At 37.8% G+C, this 20,969-nt stretch overlaps 1 protein-coding gene across 5 annotated transcripts in view; it reads left to right on the top strand.

Moving 5' to 3' along the window:
- Positions 1 to 20,969, top strand: part of itpr1b (inositol 1,4,5-trisphosphate receptor, type 1b) — a 131,864-nt gene that overhangs the window by 48,738 nt on the left and 62,157 nt on the right. For 4 of the 5 annotated variants that reach the window (XM_084394709.1, XM_084394707.1, XM_084394708.1 and 1 more), the window contains exons 32-41: positions 768 to 968; positions 1,050 to 1,301; positions 2,331 to 2,456; positions 2,767 to 2,895; positions 7,787 to 7,907; positions 8,453 to 8,637; positions 10,987 to 11,135; positions 12,434 to 12,545; positions 13,536 to 13,571; positions 18,418 to 18,453. In XM_084394709.1, coding sequence (XP_084250835.1) covers positions 768 to 968; positions 1,050 to 1,301; positions 2,331 to 2,456; positions 2,767 to 2,895; positions 7,787 to 7,907; positions 8,453 to 8,637; positions 10,987 to 11,135; positions 12,434 to 12,545; positions 13,536 to 13,571; positions 18,418 to 18,453 — 1,347 coding nt within the window. The remainder of the gene's footprint in view (positions 1 to 767; positions 969 to 1,049; positions 1,302 to 2,330; positions 2,457 to 2,766; positions 2,896 to 7,786; positions 7,908 to 8,452; positions 8,638 to 10,986; positions 11,136 to 12,433; positions 12,546 to 13,535; positions 13,572 to 18,417; positions 18,454 to 20,969) is intronic. The other variant, XM_084394710.1, reaches the window with a different exon arrangement.

The raw sequence follows: 20,969 nt of genomic DNA, 5'->3' as shown, positions 1-20,969 counted from the left end.
AGTATATATTTTAAATATGAGCCAAAACATTATGACCACCTGCCTAATATGCCTTTGGTCCTATGCATGCTGCCAAAACAGCGTGAAGGTGTCCCGTGGTATCTGAAAGTGAAAGTGACATGTGAAGGCCAAGTATGGTACTGGAAACCCATACTCAGAATTTGTCCTCTGCATTTAACCCATCCAAGTTAGTGCACACACATAAGGAGTAGTGAGAAGTGAACACACATACTGCAAACCGTGGACACACACACCTGGAGCAGTGGGCAGCCATTTTTGCTGTGGCGCCCGGGGAGCGATTGGGGGTTAGGTGCCTTGCTCAGGGGCACCTCAGTTATTTCCTGCCGCTATTGAGAATTGAACCAGCAACCTTCGGGTTACCAATCTGACTCTCTAACCATTAGGCCAAGGTGTTAGCAGCAGATCCTTCAAGTCCTGTAGGTTGTGAGGTGGAGCCGCCGTGGATCGAACTTGTCGGTCCAGCACATCCCACAGTTGCTCAATTGGATTGAGATCTGGGGAATTTGGAGGCCAGGGCAATGGTCAACAATATTCGCTTTACCTGTTACTGGTCATATCACAAAGTCAGTTTGTCCTGTGCAAATTGAAAACCATAATCTTTGAAAATGGGGTGTTTCAGCACCACACACACTACTTTTTGCTCAAAAGTCCTTTTTTCTAGGGTTCTTGGACAAGCAGGACGTCGCCACAGTGTTTGTTTTTAAATTGTTATTTAATCTGCATATATCTGATTGTATCTTCTGTAGATCCTGGAGGCCATCACGATGCAGCACATATTCATGAACAACTTTCAGCTGTGCAGTGAGATGAACGAGCGGGTCGTGCAGCACTTCGTCCACTGCATAGAGTCCCACGGCAGGCACGTGCAGTACCTGAAGTTCCTGCAGACCATCGTCAAGGCAGAGAACAAGTTCATCAAGAAATGCCAGGATATTGTAATGGCCGAGGTGGGTGGCTGACATGATGAAATTATTTCAGTTTTTCTAATTTTTCCCGTGATTTAATATTAAATCTCCCTTTTTCTGCAGTTGGTGAACTCTGGGGAGGATGTCTTGGTGTTTTATAATGACCGGGCCTCCTTTCAGACTCTGGTCCAGATGATGCGTTCGGAGCGTGAACGAATGGATGAAAACAGCCCGCTCATGTACCACATCCACCTGGTGGAGCTGCTGGCCGTCTGCACGGAGGGCAAAAACGTCTACACCGAGATCAAGTGCAACTCCTTGCTGCCGTTGGATGATATTGTCCGTGTGGTCACGCACAAAGACTGCATCCCTGAGGTTGGTGGTCTACAGCTTAATGCCGCATAGTTTGAATGTTGTTCCTCAACATTTTAATGTGGTAGCATCTGTTTACCTTCCCCTAAATGGAACATAGAAACAAATCAAACCATGAACGGTCGCTTTACATGTCGGTCAGATGGACGACTCTTGTTTAAGTGGGTGATTATTGGCCAGGATAAGCTGCAAAAGCTCCAAAGTTTGGCAGAGTTTTCAACACAGTAATCAAAAGCTGTTTTTAAACTATTTTACTAACACATACTGGGAGATATATTGAGTTAATCAACCACAAGTAATGTTGTGATTCCAGAAGTTAAAAGAAGTTTAAACATATAATTGTGTCACACACATAACACCCTTTTTTTTAGCATTTCGATTCAGTTAGAATATTTTAATACATAAAACAAACAAACACATTTTTTTTTTTTATGAATTCTTTTTTAATGCATTAAACGGATGTGATTGATTCTCATGAATTTTTTGTTAATGTCCCAATGACCTTTATTAGGCGTAAAATGGACATATGAACCAGACAGTCATTTCTCAGAAAATGCATTAACCAAAAACTACTCAGGAAGTGAAAGCGTGATTTAATTTGGTACAGTTCTTTTTTTTCTTTCTAAGGAATTCATAAAATACATTTTCAGAGACATGCAAACTAGGTGATATTAAAATGAACATAAATGTATACATAAACATATTAGTGATTGCCACTGATTTAAAAAAAAAAAAAAAAAAGTCACATATTTTTGTACTTTTTTTATATTAACACTACCTATTTAAAAGTTTGGAATCAGTAAGTTTTTTGTGTGTCTTATGCTCACCACAAATTCTTTTAAAGTAATTCAGTGGCCCCTTTTGCAGTTTGCTAAGTTTGCTAAGACCCCATAGTGGGCCCCGGAACCCGGCTTTAAAACCACTGGCCTAAATGATCTCATCTCTCCAGGTCAAGCAGCCCCAGCATGTGACTTGCTTTGATATAATTTGTTACAAAATTAAGTTGTGTGTATACTCTTTGTCCTTTCTTAGGTAAAAATTGCATATATAAACTTCCTGAACCACTGCTACGTGGACACAGAGGTCGAAATGAAGGAGATCTACACCAGCAACCACATGTGGAAGCTCTTTGAGAACTTTCTGGTCGACATATGCAGGGTAATGGAAGCCGTTTTGGGGTTTTTTTTAAACCCCAATGAATTGTTCTGGTGTAAAGTACCAAAAAGTACCAATCTCTTGCTAGCTAGTGTTCCGCTACACTGTTTAATTGTCTGTTTGAGTAGAGTAGGAGTGATTCATTATTTGTGGTATGATTTGCGTTTTGTTTTTATGATTGCTGAACATCTGCAGCTCCTTTTTGGTGCATAAAAATGTAGTGAATCAGTGTATGTTCTGACTGTGCTTACTGAAGCAAATGACTCAAGCCCACAATAATTCTGTCTATTCCTTATGGTTGTTTTGCATCCAGGTCTGCAACAATACAAGCGACCGCAAACATGCTGACACCACGTTAGAAAGCTACGTGACTGAAACCGTAATGAGTATTGTGACAACATTTTTCAGCTCACCTTTCTCCGACCAGAGCACTAGTTTACAGGTAATGACCCCAATACAACAGTATATACTCCTCATATATGTGCAAATGTTTAGTATATGATGCTTCTAGTTTCAGTTCAATTTTGGTTTACCACCATTTGCATCTTATCTACAACGGTTTGATTTCTTTGAAGTAAATATACTGTTATCTTTCATAAATGGAAAATAACCCCTCCAGATAATATCTTACCCCTCTTCACCCCTTCCTGGCTTAGGTGGCACGTCATATGTATGTGAGTATCTGTAAAGCCCCTCCTCTAATCTAGCCCTAACCCGCCGGTGCCCATAGTATTTGTAGAAATTCAGGCGGTTTCGTCACACTCGTGGGTTTCTAGAGAATCGGCCTTACCACTGGTGACTGACGCACTGACCAGAGCTTACCAAGAACTCTCTTCTCTCATGGGTCTTGCACATCAGCACACGCAGACTTCCCACATCTCCATTTCGCAACGTGAGAAACTAGGGCCGATCTTGCCTGCAAACACATGTTGGTAGTATTAATAATACAGTGCAGCAAAATTGACCGTCTTTCCATGTAGCACGTCTGACTTTTCAGGAGTAATGAAATCATCTATGTGCACGGATAAAATGACTATATTTGTCGGTATTGAACCGAGCAGGGATATTATTTGTAACTTTAATAATATAACTAAAATGAAATCAATTTGAAATGAAATAAATGATGTTAATAAAATATGAACAAATTTAACTAAAACTATAACTGAAATAAAAAAAAATTGAAACCTGTATAGACATTTAAAAAAAAAACGAATAAAAATGGCTACATTTCTCTAAAACTGTAAAATCAAAAAATGAAAATGGAAAATATAAAAATATAAAACTAATTCAAAATATTAATAAAAACTGTAATAGTATCTTGTATCAAAAATAACATTGTACCGTACCATTATTTTCAAAGCAGTCTTTCTTGGTTTTAGACAACGTGATGAAGCCAATTCTCTATTTGTTTAACGTAAAATTGAGAATAATATAATGATGTCACAAATTATCTCTGCCTCAAGAGCTTGTAACTAAAAAGTAGTCATTACTGTTGATTTTACTGTTTGTTTACAGGTTAAAATAGTCTTGCATAAAGACATTTTGTGACATTACATTATTCTCAATTTTACAGTAAATACTACTATGATGTTTAAATGCTATTTAAAGGGGCATTTCACCCATTTGAACATTGTTTTTTATTTAAAGTGGGTCATATATGTAGTCGAAATGTAAAAGAAATTTTGAATTTGGTGCCTTTGTGACCGAGAAAAGACAAAAAATAACTTCAGGACGCATTTGTATGAAAGACAACAACTCCCACAATGCACCACATTGCACAGCTCCGCAAGCCACTCCCACTAATCCAGAAAGCGCATATCTGCCTATAAGAGAAATCACTCTTCCGTCTACAAGTCTAGCTACCACCAGAGCTTGAAATTCATTTCACATTCACACAAAATGTCTAGTTAGTTGGCGAACTCATTAGTGCATTACTCCTCGTTTGTATTTCTTTTGAAAAGGTGAATTATTGCATGGTACCTGGATGTTCAGTCAGAACATGCGGTGCGAAACTAGGAAACTAGTTCACAACACAAACGTCCGTGTCCTCGTCTGATTCAGAGATTTCGTCCAGGAGAAATTGTCATCGTTGAAAATCTTTGCCACAGACGGACTCGATCTCTGTGTTCGTAGCGGTTCGTAGTTGCATAGTGAGATCACCGGCGCCACCAGTCCACCCTAACTCGAGTCAGTCCGGGCTCCTCGTCCGCGGCAGGCAGGTCTTCTGCCTCGGCGGCTCTTCGCTATAATGCGGCTTGTAAAGGTAGCCACAAACACCTGATTCAAGCATCAGACTTCCGAAATCCTCTTCTTCTATATCATATTGAGCACTCTCCTCCGCTATTGTCATAACTTTACATCTGTCTCCACAGCGCCTGTTAGCTTAGCTTCAAACAAGATGGAGGATATTGCTTTCAGTTTCAGAGAGTAAAGTCCCACCCACTGATCTGTAATAGGTCTGTAGCGTGAGCGGGTCCCGCCCCCTGGGAAAGATGAGGAACTAGTGCTTGTAGTCTCAACATAAATCCCCCCCTCTTACACTTCCTCCTACAATGACGCAAAATGACGATTTTTGCGTCATTGTAGGAGGAAGTGTAAGAGGTAAATAACGGATTTCTCCCGTCTCAGGGGAAAATGAGAGAGTGTTGCACGACCATTCAATAGTATGACTGGGTTTCTAACAATGCAAAGCTTAATGCAAATGGGTGAAGTGTCCCTTTAAATTACAGAATATATCATTTATTTTGACATTACATTAATACAATAATGTATATACGAGTAACAAGAACTGGGGTGGAAATGTGTTGATTCTCATGAATTTTTAATATTAGTTGTGATATCATATTTTTAGATAGTGTAAATTAAATCTAGTTTATATTTACACTTTAAACTACCATCAAAACTTTAGGTTAGTTTGACCAATCCAGATCCAGACAGTTAAAAAAATAATAATAATGACTTTAGTCTGCCGTAGTAAATTAGGAAGTACCTCCTAATACCATGTCATGTGCTAAACCCTAAACCCCATTCAATCTTTCCTGGAAGTGTTGCTTCATAACAGCTTCCGTCTCTGATCTCTTCCATCTCTCTTTGTTATGGCAGGCCTCCATTTTAGGCAAAATAACTGAGGTACCACTTTGTAATGACTTCACAGTGGTTGCATATGGAATGTGGTGACGTAGTTTTGGTTAGTCTCTTGTTTTCAGTGGAAACTAGATCACAATGATGTGTTCTTTTTTTTTTCACAATTTACCCCTCGGGCATATTAGACTAGTTGTCTAGAAAGTGTTTGTACCAGTCTCACAAATGTAGCGTGGTAAACTTGTCATCCTTCCTTTTAGCTTTACACATTTTTACTTGTGAGTGGTGTTGCGTTCTCACCCGTTGTGTTGGTGGTAAGACGTGTTGGTAAATAGTTTCTGTCACTAGAGGTGTCAATGCATCATAAATTGTTAACCTTTTAAACTTTTTAACCTAACCTTTATCTACAATAATCACATGTTAGAAATATGACCAAATATAGGCATTTTTTTTTTTTTTTTTTTAGATTGTCTTTAAAAATATGCCAGGTACAATGCAAGTTAAGATCTATCGATAGCATCTGTAACATGCTGAGGATGACCACAGAAGCCAGTCCCTCAGTGTTCCCACATGTGCAGTAATGATACTATCTAAGCCTCTTACGATTTTTTTGTCTCATTTGTTTAACTCCTTTTTTGACCGTATACACTACTGTTAAAAAGTTTAGGGCTGGTAAGAGGTTTTTTTTAATAAAAAATTTCTTTACTTTACAGTCTTTTCTGCTCACCAATGCTGCATTTATTTAATAAAAAATTACAATTTAAAATGACTGTTTTCTATTTAAATACATTTAAAAATGTATTTTATTCTTGTGATGCAAAGCTGAATTTTCAGCCTCATTACTCCAGTCTTCAGTCACATGATGCTTCAAAATCATTCTAATATGATTTCTGATTTGGTGCTTAAGTAACATTTCTGATTATTATCAATGTTGAAAAAAGTTGTGCTGCCTAATATATATATATATATATATATATATATATATATTTATATATATATATATTTTTTTTTTTGAATTATTTGATGAAAAAAAAAAAAAAAGATGATAAGAACAGCATTTATTTGAAATAGGAGTCTTTGTTTTCACTTGATCAGTTTGAAGCATCTTTGCTGAATAAAAGTATTAAAGGTAGGGTAGGCAATTGTTTTATAAACACTTTTTGTTATACTGGTTGAAACTCTCCACATCCTGATAGCAATCAATAATAGAAGTTGTCTAAATATTTTTAAAAAAGTATCTTCTGTGGAAGTCTCACGACCAAAAAGTGTTCGTCCAATCATTGAATTTAGTCCGGATGCAATGATAGGATGTTCTACCTGCCTGTCATGCATTTCCATACCTCCCTGTTTACGCGCACCTGCTCACACAGACATCACACGTCATCAGCGCGTTTGTAAGAGTTGTAGACAGACAGTCACCGAACACCGTAAACAAACAGCAGCCGCTTTTTACAGTTCCTGTTGAACCAAAACAATGAGCGTATGCTGCATTCGCATCGTGTCGTTACCGCAATTACAAGATGACAACCCTTGACTTCCTCGGACTCTGAGTTTTGTGTTTTTGTGTCAACACTATCAACGCCGAAATGAATCTGCAGCAGTCAGGCAGTACAAGTAAGAGCTCTGTAAGCGGTTTCTGTTCAGTATTATTGTAATGTTACGTGCTGTGAGACGTTAGGTAATTTAACGCCGTTTTAAAAGCTAGCTCGCTATTGCTAGCTTTTCTGAAATTGCCTACCCTACCTTTAATTTCTTTGAATGGTAGTGGATTTCTGGAAACCAGTTATCAGAAATGGGTTGTTTACATTCAGCAAACTCTAGTCACAGGAATTATGTTGGTAACATTTAACCAAAAGTCCATTAACTATAGTATAAAGCTCAAATATACACATCTGTTATGGAATAATTCATGTACAGTACGTGCTTTAACCAACATTTTAAACTCTCTAGAATGCCTTGACCCATTGACATTTGAGTCAAAATTATTGTCCAATGCTGTCGATAGAGCTTTTGTATTGAACCTGGAACATTCATATAAATGGACCACTTAACTGCTTTATTTCAACATATTAGGAACCAAAAGGTTTCTGTAGAGATGTTTTGTTCACTTTAAAACCTGAACATCCGTCAGAGAAGTTTCCTCTCTCAAGTTCACCATTATTAATAATTTGTTATTTCATTTTACAATCTCTCTCTTTCTCCTTTCTCCTTTCCTCTCGTGTTGTGTTTTCTTTCTCTTTCTCCTTCTCCAGACCCGGCAGCCTGTGTTTGTGCAGCTCCTGCAGGGGGTTTTCAGAGTTTACCACTGTAACTGGCTGGTTCCTGCTCAGAAGGCCTCAGTGGAGAGCTGCATTAAGGTTCTGTCTGATGTGGGTAAGTATTTGACCATGACCATTCCAATTTTCCATAAATTTACACACGGAGTGAGCTTTAAAGGATAACATCATTCCCATCCATCTTTCCATTCATCCTCTGTTGTGTTTCAAATAAAAACCTGACTGAAGCGTAAAGCTGCGGTCACACAATATTTCTACAGACACTGCAACGGTTGTGATATGACGTCACACTCTGCGCCGTCTTTTTTTATGAACCAAATAATAATAAATCCAAAAAGTAAAAATATACAATCTACTCTACTTTACTGGAAAAAATGTGCGTTCTTTTATTCAGCCAAGAGGTCAACCCATGGCTTATCGATCTCCTATTGGTCACACGTCTTTACGTGATACGAATTCGCAAGTCAGAGTTCACCAAACTTGAACTTTGGAATGCACCGAAATGCGTTTCCAGTCTTTAGCATTCGTATGCGTATGAATGGTAGTCAATGGAACAAAAGGTGTAGTGTGACTGCCCATTAAGGAAATGATTTTATCATGAAGTGTGCATTTAATAGTCGTATTTTCAACCGTCTCATTTAGCCAAGAGCAGAGCGATCGCTATCCCGGTGGATTTGGACAGCCAGGTGAACAACCTGTTTGTGAAGTCCAACAATGTGGTGCAGAAGACCATCCTCAATTGGAGGATGTCCGCTCGCAACGCATCCAGAAGGGACTCGACGCTCACGACTTCCAAAGATTACAGGAACATCATCGAGAGGCTGCAGGTGAGGGCGGGATCTCAGCCAATGAGGAAGTTGGCGTAATATTTTTGTATTAAATATTGCGTCAAAATTGCTTTCATTGAGACAAACTTAAAAATAGCATCATTGTTGCAAATCATTGTTTGGTCATACACTTGGTTGATCAATCAGGCATACAACTACCTCACCTATTATATTCCAGATGCATTGCAAAATGGAATTTGAAGAGGTGGGGAAACGGGAAACTCATTCCAGGAATTCACGTGCATTGTTATGGGGAAGTTGAGTCAGGATGAGGTGTGGGTCCTGGGAAATTTAGTCTGGTTGTGATGATGGTTGGTTTTTGGCACTGATTCAAGATCTCAGCACATACACATATAACAACAACAAGTGCCTTGTCCAGTTTGATAAGATCATTTCTGTAAGAATGTAAACATTTCTATGAGACAAATAGTATGAAAATAAATTGAATTGCGAAGCAATAGATAAATACGTTTTAAAAAAGCATACCTTCAGAAATGAACAATCTTGTCAGAAACAGGGTTGACAGTTGATAAAAAAAAACTTGATTTGAAAATGTATGTGCAATTTTATGCTGCTTTGTGCTTAAGGTCATAACTAGGTACTACTTAGAAAGATATTTTATATTATTTATGTTTGTATATCCACTTTTTAATTAGAATTTCAGTTATTACTGAATAACTTTTTTGTATTTATGGAGTAGTTTTATTGTACTACAATTCTGTATCGTAATAACTAAAATTCTGAAATGTATACGAAAATGCTAGCTTTTATTTCCAATTATTTTTGGAAATAAATTACATAAAAAAGTAATTAAACATAATGATTTCAAAATGTGCATATTTGATAATACAGCAGTAATTTGGAAAGTGCATGGGTAAGGAAAGGCCAAAAACAACATCCTCATGATAATGACCCATTTTAGCACATATATATATATATATATATATATATATATATATACAGTATATATATAGCAACTTGCTGATAAGTTTCCAGTGGTATCAAGAAGTCCTTGCTGTCGTGTTTAACAGAGGAAGAACAGTTGTTTTCTTTAAAAGGTGCAACATATGTGTGAGTGTTGAAATACCAAAGAAAGACACTTTGTCATCAGAAAGGTTGTGTTGTGGTTTCCTCTTGTTTTAAAATACTGCTTTCATACTCCTCTCAGAAGACTGATGAAGGGGATAGAGGTCAGTGGAAGGGTGTCATCCAGCCGGGGGAGGGGGGCGGGGGTGTGTGAGCGAGTTGCGGTAAACCATGGCTTCATCACGTCTGTCTCCACCCCTGTGCAGCTGCGGAGTGAGTTGGCGAGTATTCAGACACGTTTGCACAGCTCACGTCTGTGCTGTGTGCCTCAGGGCTGCTGGATTCAGCCTCGGTGCTCCGAATATGTGTGGCCTGAGTCCCACATTATTTTTTCCACACCTGTTAGTGCCATACAAGAAGATATACAAGACATGAAAGGGAAACTACTACAAATGCATATGCAATAAGGTCAAGGCTAAAATAACCCTGTCCACGCCTTTTCAGCGCTCATTTTTCACTGCGTGTCTTTAGTAAATCCTGACAGGAGTTTTTTTTGCTATCACAGGAATAAATATGAAAATAGAAATCAATTTCACAATATTACTGCATTTAAACATATTTTTGATCAAATAAATGCAACCTTGTTGATGAGCAAGTTTTTTTCGTTCAAAAATATTTTTCAAACTTTTAAATGGTAGTGTATATGAAATAAGCCAGTTTCTGTCTCTCTGAAAAGTATATGTGGCACAAAAATATGTGTTGCCACATGAAGTTATGGTGCATAAAAAAACTTTTTGAGGTTTTAGTTACTAATATAAAGTTATCAGACGCTTTATGTACTTATCAACGTCAGTTTTTATTCCCATTTGGTGCTTAGCAAGTGTCACTTAACACCATTTCACACCAAAGATGATAGCCATAAAGATATAGTTCTAAAAATAGTTCTAAATGTAAAATAACAGCAGAGTCTACACCACATCTGTAACGATAACAGAACAGAGGAACCATATCTTTGGAATCACTTTCAGAATTATTTTTTCAGCTGATGATGCATGATAAACACATTGACAGCCAATCAGAATCCATCCTGCTTTAAAGGGATCACGCCCTTAAAGCGGTAGATGACAAAACTGCAGAGCGCGCTTTTAATAAATAGAACAATATCGTCAGCTGGTTTGGAGGCTAATATAGTTACCTTTATCATCCTTGGTGTGAACGTGCCTTTACACACCCTGTGATCCACTGTATAATATTATACTGTCACTGTGAAGGGCTTTAGTTGCACATGATTAAAATAATTGAATTTGTGACTGTGTTTATCAGGACATAGTGTCTGCTCTGGAGGATCGTCTGCGGCCCCTGGTTCAAGCTGAGCTCTCGGTGTTGGTGGATGTACTTCACCGTCCCGAGCTGCTCTTCCCTGAGAACACTGATGCCCGGCGGAAGTGCGAGAGCGGAGGCTTCATCTCCAAGTGCGTTTCCTTTTCCCATTAAACCATAAAAAACTGCCATTTTATGTAATGAGCCAGTGATATCTGTGAATCAGGTTAATTGGCTGACATAAAACATACAGGAAGGATGATTTGAAACACCTTTTCCCCCAATATTTTGTTTCATGATGTTGGAATCACAAATATAATTCAGTTACACGGACCTATCAAGATTGACCTTAGCATTTTGCGACGATAACATCACAATGCTCTAATGACCATACACAATACATAGCACACACAAATACTGAATAGAAGTCAAATTATTAATACCTTGTTACTATTAAAAACTATCAATACCTTAAGTTTTGAATGAAATATGTGTATTTTATTGGTGACATTTACCAGTGGAGACAGTGAAGACTGGAGTAATGGTGACTGAATATTCAGCTTTGCCATCACAGGTATAAATTACTTGTTGAGCATAAAAGTTGCGCACATAAAATCGTGTGATTTTCTTCTCTAAATTGGGCAAAAACAAGTTATATTAGAGCTAGTGCATTCATAGTCCTATAATTAGACCTCATGGCTCTGCGTATGAGAAATAAATCATTGTTTCTTCCACACATGGGCCGCATTATGCAGTGCTTACTGTCCTTCACCTGTCGCCAGTGTGTGTCCTCGTGCTGTGAGATGCTCCTCTTTCTGCGAGAGCTACAAATGGGATTACCTGTGTGTTTGTGCTCCTGTCGGAGTAATCCTGAGCTGTAGGATTATCTGATTCGTGGAATGGAGTTACATTACAATGTAATGTCTGCTGGAGCAAAATGGCAGTCTATCAACAGCTCAGATCAATTTGGTTTCACTTGATTTTTTTTCTCCTCAGTTCAAGTCAAAGTTTAGTTTGATTTAAGGTTGGTGTTAACATTGTGAAGTTTAGTCATTTAGCAGGTGGTTTTATCTGAAGCAGTTTAAAGAATATTGCATATTTCATTTTATTTTTTATAATTTTCATTTTAAGGCCAATATTAAAATAAAATGCATTATTGTAGATGCTAAGTGATAAATGTAATATTTAGCAGATCTCCATTTCTAATATTTTACCAGCACTAATTTTATTTTATTTTATTTTATTTTATTTTATTTTATTTTATTTTATTTTATTTTATTTTATTTTATTTTATTTTATTTTATTTTATTTTATTTTATTTTATTTTATTTTATTTTGAAAGGGTGATATATCATGCATCCCTACAATGAAAGCATATACAGTAGATCCTGAATCATGCCTTGAAGATGTTATCATTATTAATACAAACTTTGTGTTTTTCCTCTTTCAGACTGATAAAACACACCAAACAGCTTTTAGAGGAAAACGAGGAGCGTTTGTGTATAAAAGTTCTGCAGACGCTTCGAGAAATGATGACTAAAGATCGTGGCTATGGGGATAAGGTAACACACACACACTGTAGTTGCATTAAAAAAATTATCCTTTCACTTACACAAACCTTCTTCTACAGAACTATTCCAAGAATCCCTTGGCGTGTGCTCCTGTATATTTGTCCATATTACCCATACAAATCCCCAAACAGGCCTCTCAGGTCTTCCCACAGTACTGCTAAAAATCAAGTTCAAAGGAGATGTTACACATCTGACATGCTGTTTTTTCTAACCTATATACTTATATATATATAATCGCACACAAACACACACATGCATCTGTTCATGTTCTTCTAACACTTTATAAAACATGCTGATTTGACTAATGTGGGTTTCATCCAAATATGAAAAGCTCTGTCCATTTCTAGTATTTTGCTAACACTAAATTAATTAACACCCAATTAACCTCACTACCATATTTGAACATATTTTATTATAATGGTAATTTTGGCTAAATCAAACATCTGCTTTAAAGACCCCATGAGAGTTTTATGGTTTTAATTTCATTTCTGGACTAGGGATGCTCATAATTAACTGGTTAGCCATTAACCAACAGTAAGAATTTAAAGTTAAACAGTTTGAAAAGTATTTTTTCAAGATATTTTAAAACGTTTGCTGCATTATTATTTAATTTTATTTAATTTTATTTAATTTTATTTAATTTTATTTAATTTTATTTAATTTAATTTTATTTTATTTTATTTTATTTTATTTTATTTTATTTTATTTTATTTTATTTTATTTGGGTTTTTAATTTTTATGCCAAAGAAAAAAGCACTGCACTCACAAGCAAGTGAATTCATGCGGTCTTTAACCGTAAATGGCAAGATTTGGTCAAGTTTACATCATACTGTACGTTTTTGTAATTAGCAACTAATGCTTTCAAGGCTAATGCTAATAAATAACAATCACAATAATCTTGTTATGTCACTAACGAACACTGTCCTCTGAGCGTTCTCTGATTCCTTCCTACTAACTCTGCTGTATGCTCTTCTCTTCCAGCTAATTGCCTTTGATGATGAGCTGGATGTGGCTGAGGTTGTTTGTTTTATTGTTTTATTTTTGGGTTTATTATTTGCTATGTTTAGTTGGGCTTCCCGCTCACGCGCCGGTGTAGTCGTCCTACTTAGTGCTTGTTCTCTTTTCCTTTCAGCTTTTTTTTTTGCTGGTGTTTGTCAACGTGACTTCACCACAATACGGCCGTTTTGTAGTCTGTCCGTGTGTTGAGGTTGCGTGCAGTTAACCTCACCTGATAGTTTCAGTGTGTGTTTGTGTGCATGTCTTTACCACTGGCCTCGTTTTAGATAGTGTGCTGGTGAAACTGTGTGTGAGTGTATCAGACCACCACTTTTGTTCACGCTTCCTCTGTGTAGCGTTAATTCAAGTTTACGTTCCTGTTACATTCACTGCTGAGACACAACAATAGGAGCTGGTTAACAGGGACGTCTCTATGTCATTTTTATCACCACTGTGTTGTACACCTTAAGCTCACAAGTCATTGCGGTGTCCGAGATCTTGCTATAATAACACATTTACTGGTTTTAATCCGGCCAAAAACACATTAAACTAATGAACTAGTGAAACTAAAATGTAGCCAAACCAGGTAAGTGGTGAAATTATGGCTCATGAAGCTGATTTTCTATATTAGTGCCTGATTTCTTGATCTGACTGACCATATAAATGCAACTTCAACATTTATAAATATATATATATATATATTTTTTTTTTTTTGAGGTTTGGAAGCTAAATAGAATCAAGTGTAAATTGTTTTCTAATTATATTTGCATTTCTAGAAGTAAATAGTAAGTGCTTGCATTGTAAGTTTGAGTTAAGTTTAGGTTTAATGCTTTGGTTCTGAATAAATGACATGCTTTGCAGCCACATATTTTCGGTCAACTGATCTCAAAAATAAACGCATGAATAATAAACAGCGTGGCATTTACACACCACATTGTAGAAAGTGCAAATGGATCACTACCGTTCATATATGCGTAAATGCTTTTTTAAGGGTTAGAATTGAAGCCGCAATACTGAAAATTGGATTTCTGAATTGGATCCATCCATCTGAAATTCTTATTATTGAACAGACATAATTAGATATACATTAGCATGTTGCGGTTAATGTTTCTCAACCTTGTTATCAATCCAAATTTAGTATGCAAATAAATGCAAGAAAGCAAACCAATCATAATCCAGTATGCAAAGGTGAATATTCTAACAATGTCAAAATCAGTGGGAGATTTTCAAACGTTAATCTCAAATTCCTTACAGTAAGTATAGTTTATGCATAACACCGGTCTTTGCGGTTGCTTTCCATTGACCTCTTTTTATCTGAGCGGTGGGAATGTATCTTTAAATACGATTTTAAAGTGAGCATCTGCATGTTTGAGTTGAAGTCAGGAGTTTCTACTGTATTTATAGTCACTGCTCTCCTATCAGTTTCAGGGATGAAATGCGACCCAGTCTCCTCATAACAGGAAGGCGTGTGTGAATGTTCTTGAACATTCGTGCTGTTGTGTGGAATGGGTGAACAAGAAAAAGAACACCACTCATGGCATTATTATAATGTGTATATGTTTGAGTCTCATAACTATATAAGAGCCCCTTTATTAATCGTATAGCAGGAGACGTAAAGAAAGTCAGTAAAGGGTGTTTATGGGTGTTTTTGTATTTTAGAAATCTTGAGATATTTAAAACTGCAATCTGTGTTTTTTCTCTATACGTTCTTACTAAAAGATAAGGCTGAAGTGCTGCTGACTAGGGCATATAGGAAAGTTATAGTTAGGAAAGTTATAGTTTTTGATACAAGTTATTGACAGCATTTGTCGGGTCATGCTGAATGCCAAAGAAAATAATATTTATCACAGTTACAGTATTGTAAATATATGTTCATCTTTATATATGTATATCCTACCATTCAAACTTTTGGGGTTAGTTAGATGATTTTTATTTATTTATTTATACTTTTATTCAGCATTGAAACATTAATCAAAAGTTCTATTTCAATCTTTTGTAACTTTATAAATGTTGTTCTTTTAAACTTTCTATTTAAAGGATCCTGAAAACAATCATGGTTTACATCAAAATACATCAAAGCAGCACAACTGTTTTCAACATTGATTATAATAAGAAGAAATGTTTCTTGAGCATCAAATCAGTATATTAGAATGATTTCTGGTGGATCATGTGACACTGAAGAGTTAAGTTATAATTCAGCTTTTTATTATCAGAGGAATAAATGACATTATATTCAAATTGAAAAAAAGTTATTTAAAAATATTACTGACCCCAAACTTTTGAATGGTAGTGTTCATTCAGAAATCTAGATTGGTCAACTTAAAAAAAAAAATGTTGGATAATTTTTTATGTATAATGTAAAAAACAAAATACACACACACACACACACACACACACACACACACACACACACACACACGCACACACACACACACACAAGGGTACAATCTCAATTGTCTGTGGAAACACCTGTTGTGTGAGTCTGAGCCCTCATTCACACGTCTTACACACGTGTTCCCTGCACATGTATTGACAGACCATCCTTGGCCTGTACTCACATAACATACAACTCCTCTCTCTCTTCATCTTTATCTTACATAAGAAAACGTGCCTCCCATCACAGTGTGTAAGGCTCTGTGATACGGCACGGCTGTGCGTGCGTGTGGGTGTGTGTGTGTGTGTGTGTGCTTGTATGTGTGTGGGTATATGAGTGCGTGTGTGAGAGAGAGAGAGAGAGTGTGTGCGTGTGTGTGTGAGAGTAGTAAGAGGGCTGGGGAGGATAATATGCTTTAGGTTGATGATGCGGCTGTGCAGCTGAGCAGGGAAGCTTATGTAACGTACATGGAGAAAACTGTGTGTGTGTGTCCTTCACCTGGACTATGAAGGACTGGTCATCCATAAATCTCTCTCTCTCTCTCTCTCTCTCTCTCTCTCTCTCTCTCTCTCTCATTCAGTAGAATCAGTAAGTTCCAGTAGTGTGTGCGTCGGTCGGTGTCTGTTGTCCTCATGTGTCCTGTAGTCTGTGGCTCCTCCTCTGCACTCCTCCATCCGTCCATCAGGGGGAGCTGTGGACACATCCGTCCCCTCGCGCGCGCCGCTGTCCCAGTTTCCTCTCCTTTGTGCAGCACGATTCCTGGACTCCCGCCAGCTCTCAACCAGAGGTTACATAAGACCTGCCCTTCTTTCTTTTTTTTTTCCTCGTTTTTTTCCTGGAATCCAGGCTCTTTACTGATGTGTGACCTTCTGCAGTAATTGCCAATAAAAGTGAGACGGGCTGTTTACCAAGAGACACGGGCAGTGCCATAGACCATCCGGTGGGCACGAGGGGTGGGCATACAACATCCTGAACCCCTCATCACCCTTCTGTTCTTCTGAAACAGCCACAGTTTAGTTTCCGTTTAGATTGAAATGCCTAAATTAGGTCACCAAGCCAGATGTCTTCAGTCTTTAGGCCAAAGCTTTGATATCACACATTCAAGATGTTGAGATCATGTCACGACAGTCAGGTTTCAAAGTGTGTCTGCAAACCCATCCGCATACCGGTGGTGTTTGAAACGAGCCCGCGAAGCTTCTCGCCATTGACATGCACCGCAAATAATAAAGCTGTGACATCAGAATGTGCGAGCTGTCTCGTACCCACACTTGTGACACACAAACTTGTGACTTGCACTAAAAAGTAGTGAAATTCTCTTTCAAAAGTCTGCGTCAAATCCAATTAGATTTTATTACCGGATGGATGAAAGGATGTGCAAATGGATGGATGTGCTGTATTGATTTCTTGTGGGGAAATTCACAAGAAAGTGTTTTTATAGCATGTGATGAAAGCGTGCTTTTATGGTGGCTAGAGTGGGACATTTCGCATTCACACCTTGTGTTTTGCAGCAGCATTATTTTCCAGCTGAAAAATGATGTCGCAGAAAGGGAGATTCCTTACTGGTTGCAGTATTACTCACACAAACATGCGCGTGCGTCACAGTTGGTGCTAATTTAGAACCCCCCTCTTTCCCTTTTTGTTAACGTGCTCACAATTTCCTATTTGCATCCATTTAGATCAAACACATTTTTATGAAAGCAAACGACATTTCGTGTGTTATCGGAATGATTATTTGTTGCGGATTGTCTGGTGCTCACCGTAGTCTCCGTTTGTCTCTGAAGTGTCAAACAAAAAACTGTTTGCATGCCGTGCATGTTGCCTGATTTGCTCATTCCTTTCTGCTCCTGCACGACTTTAACTGTTGATTTTATTATTTTTTTTCTGTCATACTAATGCAAAAAAAAAGCACTAAGGATTGTGGAAATACTTACATTCACAAATCCAGGTGGATTAAATGTTGTAACAGGACCAAACAAGTTGCACATACCGTTTTGAAAATCAGCCACACACACACACACATACACACACACACACACACACACACACACATCTCCCCCCCACTCCCAACTTGGTAACACTTAACAGAGTAATGTTTTCATTTCTGCCAAGTCACGCCTTGAGAACGCATTACATAACTGCATTAGATTCAGTCTGGATACCTTGAACTTTTTAAGCCTTTTATCGGTTAAAATGTTTTTTTTGTGCACATTTAGCTCGTGCAAATTCAGTCTTCCCGCTGAGATGACCCCCTTTGATAAGAATCCGGCACGTAGGCTGACCAGCCGAGGTCAAGCAACCCTGCGCTGGCATAGATGAATGTGCAGCCTTCGCAAACTGCAGACGCTTATTGTAGAAAAGTGAATTCTCTCCGGCTGGTTGAATCTGATGCACGCCGTGTTGATGACTTTTTAGCTTGGCAAAGGCGTTTACACGTTCTATCAATGCCAGAGGCTAATATGCATTAACTAACTCATGACTTTTTATCTCCATTAGCTTGCACCCCCACCAGAACCAGAGGTCCTAGCAGAGGTGTGTCCAACACATATTCGCCCCCTGAATATGGGTTGTTGCAGACAGTAGTTGAACGTCTCATACCATGTCCTTGCCTCATTGCATTGCAATAGCCTCTCTCTCTCTATTCACCCCCCCCCCGTCACCCTTGGTCCGGGGTGTGGGAAAATGGGTTGTTGCAGACAGTAGTTGATCGTCTCATACCATGTCCTTGCCTCATTACATTGCAATAGCCTCTTTCTCTCTCTCTCTCTCTCTCTCTCTCTCTCTCTCTCTCTCTCTCTCTCCTCTTTGAGTCATCTCTGCCCATGCAAATGGGAAAACAAAGACCCACGCTGTCACACACAACATATTTTCCCCCCAGTCTGGAGATAAGCTGACCTCTTTTTGGTCTTGCTGATTAGAGAGAAACATTTGGGTTTTGGACGTCAAAATCCCATTCATTTTCTCCATTGAGAAATGATCTGATAACACATGAACTTTTCAAGACAAGCGTACCATGAGCTCTGAGATAAAGCGATGATATGTGCTTTAATTTAATTTTCAATTAAAAAAAGTGTTTACTAAACGAATACTTGATTGTAAATATTCTGAAGAAGGATCCTCTATGGATCCTCCAATCAGTATAAATTATTATCATTATTATATATCTTATGAATGACTGCAAGTCAATACTTTCACATTTTACTGTACTTCTGATTTTCTTAAATGTTTTGCTCAACTGACCATATTGACCTTCAACTCCCATGAAGCATTGCGAATCATGTTATCAAACCGTTAATACAATTATTGTTATTATTACATCAACAATGGTATTATTCATAAAAAAATAGTATTATTTTAATAGTAATCATTATTCACACTGCACCAACAGACACCGCTAGATTACAGTACGCCACTTTCTTAGACATTCCACGAACTGACAAACGCAGATTCAATATGTTCAATTGGCGAAAATGAGAGTCGACCAACGCAAACAGACACAAGCTACGTTTACATGGACACCTTTTGTTTCAGTCGGAATGAATTCATTACGAACTCATTATGTCAAAATCGGAATTGATTTTTTGACATTAATTTGACTCTACACGAATATAGAGAGTCTCCCGCTGTTTTCACATACTATTCTCCTGCATTGCTGCTTTTCTTTGTTGTAAAGAACTGACCCAATATTAATCTACAGTATTGCGGGTCCTAATCTGAAGACGACGAGCACATGAACCGTTGTGCCGTGCTGCTTATATTTATTAATCAGTAAAAACGCCCCTTCCCGATCCCAAAACAAGAGTCTGGAACAAGGACTGGTGGGACGTTGTCCTGCTCCACTCCACAGACGATGGGTGGAAAGAGAATTTTAGAATGACACTTCATTCAACCGCAACAGCTCGTTCCACGCGTCATACGTCATTATTATTATTTCTTTTTAAATGCCTGTGGAGAAACTGAATGACGAAAAAACCTTTGTGAAACCAAGGGTGCTAAAAAGTGGGTGGTCATTGTTGCACACAGCCAACATTTTACACGCACCTGCATATGTCTGAGTATATGACAGACAGGGAGAAAGAGGGTCAAAAAGCAAACCAAGTGCTTTAGCAGGGCAGCTGGGGGCATGAGCCGCAGTTTGTGTCAATAGTACACAGGCTCCATTATGTAATCTGGATAAAAAAAAAAAAAGAAAAATACTTTTTTTCTCTCTCTTTCCTCTCTCTTTCCTCTCACTCGTGGCTTGCGTTTCTAGCTTTGGCGCCCTGTGTGGTGCTTATGTAATCAACATGGTTTCATTCCCGCTATTGCTGTCGTAGAAGCAGAACTATAGTCCGACATAAAACAGATGGCCTGTAGAATAGGTTAGCAGCAAACATCCTGTTGAGCTTTATTCATTAAAGAACAGGGAATTTAAAAACAAACATTATGAAATGTATTATGTTTTTAGTTATCCTGTTCTACCCCATTCCTACTTCCTTTCAGGGACATTTTTTTTAAAGATTTTATGGATGAACTAAAGCTTGATTGTGTTACTTTGCTCTGCATGATGTTCCCCAGCGCCTGTCTATACACACACACACACACACACACACACACACACACACACACACACGTTTACTTAGCTATCTAAATGGGGACATTCCATAGACATAATGGTTTTTATATTGCACAAACTGTATATTTTATCCCCTTACACTAACCCTACCCCTAAACCTACCAATCACACACAACTTTCTGCATTTTTAAAAAACCTTTAATTACTTTATTTTATACCAGATTTACAAATGAGGACGTCCCTAATGGGATGTTTTTGGAGATATTGTCAGGTTTTGGTCATTTAACTATATTTGTGTGTACCTACTTAACTATATTAAGTAGACACACACACACACACACACACACATACCATGCCTCTTATTTAACTGCATGATGTAATCTGCCCCACTTTTCTTGCATGTCGAAGTAGTGACTAATGTTCTCAGTCTTGACCCCCTTCTTTTTTTATGCTTCTCATTTTTCTTCCCTCCTTTTTGCTTTCTGCTAACTCG

Source organism: Rutilus rutilus, assembly GCF_951802725.1.
Source record: "Rutilus rutilus genome assembly, chromosome: 22".
In the NCBI taxonomy this organism is placed as follows: Eukaryota; Metazoa; Chordata; class Actinopteri; order Cypriniformes; family Leuciscidae; genus Rutilus; species Rutilus rutilus.
Note: the sequence above shows the minus strand (reverse complement) of the source record. Positions and strands in the feature narration are given on the sequence as shown.